Source organism: Aedes albopictus, chromosome 3 (genome assembly GCF_035046485.1).
Source record: "Aedes albopictus strain Foshan chromosome 3, AalbF5, whole genome shotgun sequence".
Lineage (NCBI taxonomy): Eukaryota > Metazoa > Arthropoda > Insecta > Diptera > Culicidae > Aedes > Aedes albopictus.
Window position 1 is genome coordinate 144,857,630 of NC_085138.1, and position 11,891 is coordinate 144,869,520.

At 43.6% G+C, this 11,891-nt stretch overlaps 1 protein-coding gene across 1 annotated transcript in view; it reads left to right on the forward strand.

The window, feature by feature from the left end:
* The window catches only part of LOC115271061 (serine-rich adhesin for platelets-like), a 32,635-nt gene extending 22,330 nt beyond the window's left edge, over positions 1-10,305 (forward strand). The window contains exon 3 of the mRNA XM_029880498.2: positions 7,984-10,305. Coding sequence (XP_029736358.2) covers positions 7,984-8,372 — 389 coding nt within the window. The 3' untranslated portion in view covers positions 8,373-10,305. The remainder of the gene's footprint in view (positions 1-7,983) is intronic.
* Positions 10,306-11,891: the final 1,586 nt, after the last annotated feature.

Sequence of the window (11,891 nt, forward strand, 5' to 3'; positions counted from 1 at the left end):
CGAGGTTCCGATTTTCCGGTTTTACGTATTCTCATTCACCATGTAGCTCGAGTATCGGTTTTGTCATGTTTTGTATAGTTTCATTACCTTACTTTAGTTTTGACCGTTGCTGATCATAGATATAGTAGAGCGTGTACAAAGTTTGAACGTATCGCGTAGAATGAGTTTTTGGTAGGATAATGAAGCAGAATGGTGTGACTAACGCGCATGCTGTCCAGGTGGAGTTGTATCTACCTGGGATGGATTTATCATGGATGTAATAATATTTATGAGTTGTACATATGTATATCTACTTAACCAAATGTAATCATTCTCTTTCAACAATGTCTTGCATTCTGTATCTCGTTAAAAAAATCTTCCCTGCACATTTCCAATCACTCTTATGGTCTCCATCATCACTTACTTTCTGGAAGTAGTTTTTTTTATGGGAAAGGGATATTTACATTCACGGCTTTATTTATCATGGCAATCTGACGCCTCCTGCCTTTTCATCAATCATGAAAGCAACTAAGTCGTCTTCTCTTTCAGTTTACAACCGACGTAGATTGCTACCGGTCTTTCGCTTATCCTGATGTTGAGCTATCGCCGTATTTCCAGACCCCAAAAATGCATCGCTCTGTTCTGTACATTTTCTATTTCTGTGAAGCTCGCTGGAATCTCTGCTTATTGATAATGCCACTTCGTCGTGATCATTCCTATATCTTCTAGTTCTCCTTGTTTATAGCGTCGACTACCTCATGCTCAGGAAACTTGGAATTGGGATAAACCAGCTTGAACAAAAAAACACTTTGTGGTATTCATTTCTTGCCAGCGATTCGAGCCTTTCGTTGAGCTGTTTGACTTGTCCCTTTACAAGCGTATCCCACGGGGCTATAGACATTCAGCTTGTCATCAATGCTTCAGTGATCGCTTGGAGATGATGGTACATCCGCCCGTGGCTCGGTTTGACCATAAGAGACGTGTCTAGCATCTTCTGACAGCATCTCGGAGGAGCGTTCCGGAAGGGCCGAAGTGGTCTTCGATTTGCCTATGACTACCCTATAGACATCACCCCCGGCTTTTGTGTTAGCTAACTGGCAGAGATTATCGGAGCACGTCCGCTAACGCACCCTCATCTTCTTGTTCAGTAACACTTTAGCCACTCTGTAGGCCTCACTTCACTCTGGTATGGGTTCGTTAGTAGTTCAATATCTGTACTAGACTCTGAGACTGACTTCCTCAGCAAATGTTGAGCGGCTGCACAGAGGTTTGCTCAACAGTCACCATAGCGGGAGACATGGAGACTGTAGGAATAGGGACCGCCTTCAACAGCCGACCAAGCAGGCAGGACTTCATCCACGACCCACTGTACCATTGTTTACCATGTTTCCATTGTCACCAAACCCTATGTCTCTCTGGAACCACCTACAAGGCATTATTGCTTCATAGAGGGGCTAGTGCACTATTTTCCCCTACCACGCATGCCTGATAACGCTTGAATCGCGATTTCCTGAAGGTTTAAGTCCTATCGGCTGGCATACAGTAGGACTTGCCGGCATTGGGTCTCAGCATTTCCTGGTCCTTGTGAAAGTCCTTTTCATTGCTTCCATCCACGGGATCGTATTCAACGCAGTAGAGTGGCAACCCAGTAGACACTCAGCTGTGGCCGTTTTCCTCCGTAGTCCACCCTGTATCTAATCGCCAGATAATCACTATGCGTGAACCTTCAGCTTCGAGTAGAGCGCCGCAGTCTCTTGCGTTACTCGAGTCTTATCCGCTCCCCAGTGCTCTTTGTTGGGAGGAATGCGGTATAGGTCCGCATTTTGAGTGATATCTGTACTTGACTCTGAGGCTGACTGCCGCAGCAACTGTTTTGTGACCTCTCAATTTGTTCAGGTTCAGCTGTGTAGCTTACACTATCGTCGGCTATTTTGTCGTCCACGCGTGTCTGGGCATTCAGGCATGGCCTCTGTTCGTCGTGCAAACCAGACATTTTGATGTCGAGTTGTACTCCCTGGTGATGAAGCCCTCTTCTCTGCACTTCCTGCACAGCTTGCTCCTGTCGGGGACTTCACACGCTCACGACTTGTGCCCTTGCTCGCAGCACTTTAACCACGCCTGTTCGGCAATGAACACAAGAACAACTTGGCAAAACACTGGACTGTATGCACGAGGAATAGTACAGCGGAAAGAGAACGGGAGGATTTCGGACCGCGAGGGAAAAATCACTGGATCACTTTAACACTACACTTAACACTTTATTCTCTTTCTCTACTATTTACACTTCACTTTGGATAATTTCACTTCGCGTTGTTCGAGCCACGCGAACGCTCATAACTTATTCACTTTTAATTTGCAACTGACTTGCGACCGCGAACGGGTCGCATATATATACCCAAAATCCAACGTACCAGAACCACATGGAAGGTTCTACGCGCGCGTAGAACCTACGCGACGTGTATGGAACAAATCATCATCAGCACGCTTCCTGCAGGGCGACGACGACGAGAGTCGATGATGATGATGATGATGGCTACGGCGGCGGCGCTCACGGCTGGCTCTCACGGCACTCACTCTCTCGCTGCTGGTCGCTGCTGTCCCGTTGGCTCGGGTGAGTGCGCGTGCTTCGTAACGATTCGCCTTGACGGAGGCTCTCTGAGAGAATTGCGCTGTGCGTGAAAACAATTTTTTTTAACATGGGAAAGGATAGGAGCTGCATTTTCAAATGCTTCTAATTCTTTATAGAAATTTTTTTAAGCAAAACGTTCTTAATGTTATCGAATGAGATTTTGATACGCTATATTATAGACATACCCAAGTAACACACATGTTATATAAAAATTACGACAGCGCAAGTTTTGGTTGTATAGAAGTTTATTTTACGTTATTTCAACACAACGTTAGAATTACGTAAAATAAACTTCTATACAACCAAAACTTGCGCTGTCGTAACTCTATTATAACATGTGTGTTGCTTGGGTAACATTGTGATTTAAAAACATTTTGTCTAAAACCAGTTATAGTGTAGCTAATTGAAAGTATATTGCAAAACATTAACTCTTTTTTCAATCTGAAGTCTCTAAAATATTTTAGAAGCATTTGAAAATGCAGCTCCTATCCTTTCCCATGTTAAAAAAAAATGTTTTCACGCACAGAGTAATTCTCTCAAAGAGTTCCGTCAAGGCGAATGCTTGGTGACGGTTCCGATGCGATGGTTGGAGTTGGATGCGCAGCTGACAATGCTGCCGCCGTCGTTTGGAGCGTATGTTCGCGAACAACGCCTATGGCGGCTCATATTATGTTGTGCGGGCATACTGACCAGCCTACTCTGATCTTCCCAACTGCGCAGCCACCTTTGTTCACCTCCCCTACTGGGAGCTTGATCGAGGCGATCTGCGCGCCTACCGGGCTCTTTCGCAGACATATTGATCCACTTGGTGCATATACCTCACATTACTGCTGCTCGAGGGTGTCTGTGAGCTCCTCGGTGTCGATGATCTTGAAAAGATTTTTGCACTGGAGAGTCGCTTCCACCATCAAGACTGTAACCTGCACCTTCTCACCCAGGGCGTCTTGGACTAGCGTTTGTAGGAGGTGCCTTTTAATGCCGCCTCCTTTTTCAGTACCAGACCAGTTTTTTCGACCTGGTGTGCCGGATGATTTTTACATCCGTGCCCTGTTACGAGAGCCGATTTTTACGTCTCATAATCCTCAGCACATCGGCGTACGTATCCAACACGGTTTCTCGTGTTACGCTTTGTCGGGGGCTAGGTAAACCTTGTTTCTCAGACATTTCCTTTTCTCTTCCATGATCTAGGGATTCTTTTCTTCCCTGATCCCCTGATTCCTGGTTTTGTAATGGAAGGAGGAGGTATGGGTTTAATCTCCTGGAGCTTACCCTCCTCGATCTTCAATCTGCTTCGTTACTAGCGCTCGCTGTCACCCTCGTCTTACACGGTCTGCCTGCACCCCCCAGGGAGTCCCGCTTCTACAGCAGCTCGAACCATAGGGCATAATAGCTGCATGGTCTCATGCGTCATTATTATCGAGCTTCCAGCAACGGAAGAGCTTCCCGTTTGGGTGACCTTGCCTTATCACGCGCATCGACAGCGATCCACGCCTTGGCCAGAAGGTTGTACTCCTTCTTGAACAGAGCCACTGACTTGCAGAGTTTCAGCAAACCCTGTTTAAAGTCCTTGCTGTAGCTATTCCGCCTGCTAGTGTACCCAATCAGCTCGTCGAGCAGCTCGGCGACTACCAACAGCTTTGGTAGTCCACTCCTGTTGCGGTTCAACGTCCACGTTGTGGTCAGCGCTACTCATCTGCACTTAGCTTGTCGGTGCTGTTGCGGCACGTGCACCTTCTGAATGCTCACTGGGGCGGGGGTTACTTCAGCTTCCGCCCTCACCACTCGTGGTAGCGATCTCATCAGATAACCTCTCACGAACAGGTTACCCATCGCTCCCTCTAACCCACCACTAACGCACTCTTTTGAGTTAGCTTTAGAATTTCCGGTGATTTTCGACCGGAATACTACTAGTATACAGATGTTGGCTTTCTCGGTCTAGGGTCAATCTAAACCGGCCGAAACGTCGGGTAATCCAAAACTAGCCGTATAGATTGACTCTAGACCGAGAAAGCCAACATCTGTATTTTAGAATTTCCATCAGTTGGGTCCACTTCTGAGCCAATATCCCTCCCCACCAATGAAGAGGTCGCCAATGATCCTAGTGGTTATCTATACAGGCAGTGAGGCCACCCGAGGGTTAGCACAGCCCCTTATAAGGACTGAGCCCAGAGCTGAATCAGCTCATCAGGAGTGTTCATCTGAACCCGCCAGTTAGTTGTCTAAGCTGGATACAGATCGGGAAGATACTTCCAGCCTTTGCTCCGGTTTATTGGACAGAATGCGGCACTAGCATTAGCCCATCTGCCGTTTCAAGTGTTACCTGGCCCTACTAAGAAGATGGAATTCCGTCGCTATCAGGTCACCTTATGATCGATATTTAAGCATGTGCCACGCCTCAATTACCGATTTGAAGCACGGTAACCGGTATTCCATAATCAATAGCTTACTGACATCGTTCTGAAATGCCCGATGCACTCCTAGCTGGGCTAAGGCACTTTTGAAGGCTGTTCCTGGTCGGTTCAACAGAGTCGCTTCCGGTTATGAAGAGTTTTGTGGAGCTGCTAAGTCCACGTCACGCCTAGGCTTACTTCGCATGAGTTTCCTGAATACCAGCAACAGTTCGGTCGTATCTCGTGAGATATGCCAAAGATGTTAAGTCCACACTGGTGTGTTGATAAGATTCGCTTAAGAAATAATTCTAAGGCTCCCACATATTCCAATACAAGTTGTTTGAGGCATTTACACAAGTGACATGTCACTGCATGCATTTTTGGAAACACTAACTGGAGCGATACTATATTAGTTAACGCTTAATCGTTTCCAAAAGCTGCTCAAGTACTGGCAGTACTGAACATCTACAAAAACTTCAATGTCGAGGTTTTCAAAGCTTCTGGAGAATGCATTCTCCACAGAAGAATTCTCCCCAATGCTTCCAATGGGTACGTCTGCTTCTTCCCTCTGTGGTGCATCAGGCCACGCTGCAGGGTCATATGGTGCGGATACGGACAGCGTACGATACAGCTGTTCAATAGACACTTGAGATGGAAGTCTGAAACTACCTCGGACACCAGCGAATGGAGAGGTCTCAGCTCCCTGGAGAACCCCAAGGTATCTAACTGACTTATTGCCTGCTTTCTAAGTGGCATCCAGTCACCACTGGCTATGTCAATGAAAGGCTGGACAAGATCGACACTACGTCCACGTCCCGTTGCATCGCAAGTATCATGAGCTCATACTATTTGCTCCTCCTGTAAGTAACGTCTAATCCTCTTACGCCGCAGTAGGACTCCCCGACATCGAGTTTCCGTCGGCTCCGGACCTTTCCGGGGACCCCTTTCCTTAAAGCCGGCTCGGATCGAACTTACTTGGCTGACGTCACAACAGTTACTATCTAGGGAACCCACCGTGCGGCCAACTGTTCAATTAAGCCCTATGTAGCTAACTCTGAACCCTGAGGCCACTACTGACCTTGGCACTCCTTGAGTCCACCTAACTGCTCCACTGTAGCTCCAAGACGCTAAACACGTCTCTACACCCCGAGTTTCTGCATAGCCGATACAGTGTAGATACTGTGTAAAGCAACCCTAGGTAAAGGACCTTGCTCAGCATGAATGTTACTTCCCAATGGGACCTGTTGACCCAACTAACTTTCCTTAAAGTCTACCTGTGAGTGCACCTTCATTTCGTGAAGAGCTGTCCTACGCACGCTGCCATTGTAGGTCGTTGGGATCAACCTTGAAGTCTTCCGTATGCCCCTTATGCCGCACATTCCAAACAATTTATAACCTCTTCGATGGAGATGTTGATCGCGCGCGACTAGGTACGGTACGCTCGCGCTCTTGCCATCCGTAGTGCCGTTCCTCAATCGGAGCCACCATACCTCAATCTGGACGAGGTGACTCTAGCCAGATGCTTTCACTTACTGGTATACACCGCAGAGGACATTATTCGCGATAGTGCCACCACAGCTATAGAAGCTCTCTTATAAGACTAAACAACGTGCTTGCCTAAGATCGTTAACCATCAGCCCTAAATGTTTGATGGTGCGCTCCGAGGTTGTAGTGCAATCGTCTGTTCTAATCATTGTCTGCTATTCCGACTTCCGGTTGCTCAGTTTTGTAGTGAGCCAGTTCTAGTTTCCTGGATCTCATCCACTTCTCCACAACTGCGATCGAATGGGCAGCAATCAGTCCCATCTTATCGATCGATTCGCCGTAGATCTCCAGCCTAATACCATTAGTGATGCCACGTCCGCTGGGCACTTTGACCTCAATGATTCGTTGTACATGGCATTTTATAATGCTAGACCCAGGACGGAATATTGTGAATTCACTTAGGTTTTGCGGAGAGCTATAACGACAGTTTCAGTAACCGACAAGTTGACGTCTACGGTTAACTTCTTCTTCCTTAAGCCGAACTGGTAATTCTGGCAACCATCTACACCCTCAAAGTACCGCAACAGACTATTGAGGATGATCTTCTCAAGCACCTTCCCTGCCATGTCGAGCAAACATATTGGTCTATTACCGACGAGTCACCGGGTGATTTTCAGGATATGTCTCTACCAAACCTCTGGGAAGACTCCCTCGCATGGACTTCTCTGCATATTACATCAGACATCTCGAGACCTTTTTAAATGGCTACTCTAAAGGCCAGATTCGGGATTCCATCCGGATCTGTGGTATTTTTCAATGGTCAGAGAAGTTTGCAATCTCCGCAAGTTCTTCATAGTTGACTTCCCTCTCATCGCCCGCCTCGGTCGAATCTGCAGCTTCTTTTTCGGTTGTAGCAATCTACACCACAAAAATCTTTAAAATGCCAATATGCTGTACTTATCTCTCTGTTCCGAACAAACTGTTACGAGCAACATCCTCTTGGAAACTGAACTATGTCTGCTTATGTATCGTTACAGACCTCCTATTCTCACTAACAGATCTGTGCATGTATTTGCTAAGCCTAACACCCCTAATCCAACGTGTGTGCATCCGTGTGTGTTTTTCTAAGCCTGTCGAAGCTCCTACTTCTTCCATTCTGCCGTATAATCCTAGAAAGTAGTTGCATGAAATCTTCCTCCTCTACCCACTGGAACCCTCCAATCCAAGAGGACTCCAACATTCCAATCCTAAAAATATATCCTAAAAACATACAAATTTGATCCATATCACCAATACACGATGACAAAAAAACACACGCACACAAGCCAACCGCGCAGCACTAATCGAACCAATATGTTTTCCTTCTCTTTCCAACTTCTCTCTCTTTCTCGCTCTCTACTCTACCTATCGCCCACTGACCCACCAACAACAACAACAACGGAAAACGGTGGCCGTTCCCTATCCTCCTTCTCTTCTACACACGCTATTCTTCAATTGCAGGATCCGCTCTAAAACCCACCGCTTCGCCTTGGTATGGTATGCCTGAGGAGCTTGGCAGCGATGCTGCCGCCATGGTTGCCCCTTGTTGCCCTTTCCCTTTCGCCATCACCACCAATACCACCAGCTCCAGCGGTAGAAGCAGCAACGCCAGTACCAATACAAATGCCACCACCACTGCCAATGCCCGTTCTCCTAGTGTTAGTGATAGTAGTAGAAGTAGCAGCAATAAGCGAGCGAGCTCCTTCAGTAGTAGCTTTATAAGCAGCAGTTCGGTGGACGAACGCCCGCGAGGCCGGTCCCTCGTGCAGTTCAGTCTGCTTAGTCTAGGTTCCTTACTGATCGCTTCCGTTGCTAGCACGGCCAGAGTTACACGACTGCTATATCTATGATCACACGAGTCACACGTAGCACAGTTGTGCGACCATCACCCATTCTCAGCCAATCAGTCATTTCGTTCATTTGTTGATCAACTTATTAATGGGAATTTTTAATAATCTTGACCCGATTTTATAAATTAAATTTGTTTTGGTTTATTTTTACTATTTTCATTTAACAATGGTTTACTATTTTTTAAAAGGTATAAGAAAACGAAAACCTCAGGAAATATAAAAGCAGATAAAAAAATGTGGAAGTAAAATGGGCCAGGTTATTCAGAATTTCGACCATTTTTGGAATGCTATTACAAAAACACATCAAGAGGAAAACAATATCATTTCTCAGAATAGACTACTTTCATTCAACAATTAGTTTCTTCCGTTTCGTTACACTTCCATTTAACTCTATTACGGTAACTTAACTTGTTCAAATCATGTCAAATCATCAAATTAAGCAATAACATTTTGGAAATATGCAAAAAAAAGGTTTTAAAAAAATAAGAAGAAAATGGAACGAGCTCACCACATACCGTACTCCCATCTACCCAGCATCTCACATTTTCAGCTCACAATAGGAACAAAATTCACAGAAATTTTATAGACTGATTATTTATAAAAACCCGTTTTGTTTACAAGAATGCGAATCAAGTTTTGACCAGTGAGTGTTAGAAAGTTTAGGAAACAATAAAATCCTCTACAAAACCAGCTCAGGAGAATACGGCTTCTAAATTTTGCACAAATAGTCTGTACACAGAATTTGCCTAATAACTGCATATACAGGTTCGTCTTACTTGTTGCCACTTGTACGTGGAAAACTTTTACAAGCATGTAGCAAAAACGTACTTACCCGAAATCAAAAGGAAAACTGCAGCTTGAGAATGTTTGGAAATGAATGATCGTGACAGTTCAGATAAAAGACAATTTTGCTGCCCTCTTAAACATCGAAAAGCCATCAATGGCAGTGCTCTTAAATCTCATCGCTTTTCAGTAGATAATCACCAGAAACACACAGAGAATAAACAGAATAGAGCCGTTCTTCTGCAAACGGTTGATTGAAATTATAATTTTCCATGACGATATTATTAGTTGTTAAAAGGGAGTCCCTCAGCGTCAGCTCGATGACGACAGCCAACCAACCCGGTTTAAGCTCTTAGATAGGATAATAAATTGCATCGCTACTAACTAACGACGACGACGACAGGAATGTATGTGCTATCGAAGAAACTCGTTTCTAAAAAAAATGCGAATTGTAAATACTAGGGCATGTTCAAATGTGTTTGTGTCGGAAAAAAAACGGAAAAGTATTCTAGGTTATGTCCGATGATGGATCGGAGCCCAATTGCACTACGACTAGGTTTAGCGCTATTTATTTGTCTTGTTCTGGGATTGAATTTCGGTGTGATCATCAGGTCTTGAAATAGTAATATCTGGAACATCAGCCATGAAATCATCATTGCAGGTGGAATGTGCTCTCAAACGGCTTGCGTCGTAATAAATTGCTCAATCAGTGCATAGCTGTTCAAACTGGATCGACGGTATGCTGTGGTGAAATGTGATTAATTGGTTCGTTGGTCAATAAAACAAGATCTTACGTAGCATCATGACTCTAACACAGTTAAATGAACGTATGCAGAGATTGCACAAGTTATATTTATTAGAAAATTACAATCATGCGCGGTTTTTTTTTATTTTGTAAATTTTTATTTTATTTTATTTTCTTTTCTTTTGTTTGAACATCCCCACAATTTTTTTATTTTTTCTTGAAGTCTTTTTTTGTTACCGATTTTTTTAAATGAAAACTTCTTGAGATTTTTTTTGTTATAGTCATGTGTTCTAACCATCCCAGCAGGATCGCTCCGCAGAGCAATTTTGTAATGAATGTTGATATATGGTGATTTCTAAATATTCCCGTGAAAAAGACGTACTTTCCGAAAACCTTTACAAGTGTATACAATTCCACTAAACTCTAGAGGATTTAATTTTGTAAAAAATCTTATGCAATTTCGTGACGGTCGCAAAATTTAGATTTTCATTTTGCAACCGGTACCGTGGTACAGTACCGTACCTTTCCCATAGACGTAGTTTACGTCAAAAAAAATATTAGAAAAAAATCGGAAAAAGTTAATGTCATCCATTTGAAAAAGTATCTATATTGTTCTGGAAGAATTTGGCTCCTAATTGATACTTTTATTTTATTTCTGACCAAGTTTTCTGGAAAGCTTCTAGAAAATTTGTTAAGGTAATCCCGGATTAACCCTATCAGGCCAAACATGTCTAAAGGTTCTATCTGCAGAAGAGATGCTGTTTTGGGTTTCCCTCTCTTTCGTTAATATCTCAGCCGTTTATTTGTATTATGACCGTCTCTTTGCATTGCACGATGGTCAAAACAATCGTCTTTTGATTTGTACTGCAAAAATAGTTGAAAAGTGTACCATTACATTGCAATACTTGAAAAAGAAAGTTAACAAAGAGAGCCTCTCAAATGCAGATAGGACCTATTGAAATGTTTTGCCTGCTATCTCCATTTTTTTTTTATTTTGATATTAATATCATTTTTCGCTGTTGGAAATCGTCTGTAAAGTTGACACTATTTGTTGACGGCTACACAGTCTTATGGTTTAAAAACGAGTTTTATTATTCACCCGACGTTTCGACACGGAGTGTGTCTTCCTCAGAGGGAAAATAAATATTAATGTTTTTGGTCAAATATTTTCTCACTGCCAAAAAACAGTTAAAATTAGACAAAACATTTGACCAGAATCGGTTTGTTTTCCCCCTGAGGAAGACACAATTCCCATGTCGAAGCGTCTGGTGAATAATATAAATCGTTTATAAACCCCAAGATTGCGTAGCCGTCAACCAACAGATGTCATTTTTCGTCATCTAAAATCTATCATTACATGTTTTGAAATTTTTTTTTTTATTTGCGATTATGTGATTTTTTTTATTTTTTTTTTTATTTTTAGATTTCTATTTCTTAACATCTTCTTCTTCTTCTTCTTTATGGTTCTACGTCCCCACTGGGACTTGGCCTGCCTCTCTTCAACTTATTGTTCTTTGAGCACTTCCGCAGTTATTAATTGAAGGGCTTTCTTTGCCTGCCATTGCATAAAATTGTATATTGTAAGACAAGTACAATAAAACACTATGCCCAGGGAGTCGAGAAAATTTTCCCGACCGAAACGGGAATCGAACCCGCCGTCTCCGAATTGGCGATCCATAGCCTTAACCACTAGGCTAACTGGAGGCCCCGAACCTCCCCACACTTCTATATTTTTCCTGAATGCCTATTTGGGAAACTGATTTTTAAGACGAAAGCATTTTGAGATTTTTATGTTGTGTTAGTAGCTGTGCGGTTAGAGTCACCAAGCTTCTAATCGCATCATGCTATGGGGTGAGGGCTCGATTCCCGCTCCGGGCGATGAAACTTTTTGTGAGGATAGTTTCTTCTCCGTATCCACTGGTGCATGTTCCTTGTACTCGTTGTCCTCCTCTGACTGAAGATGGTGTCCGTGTTTTCTATATTAATTCATC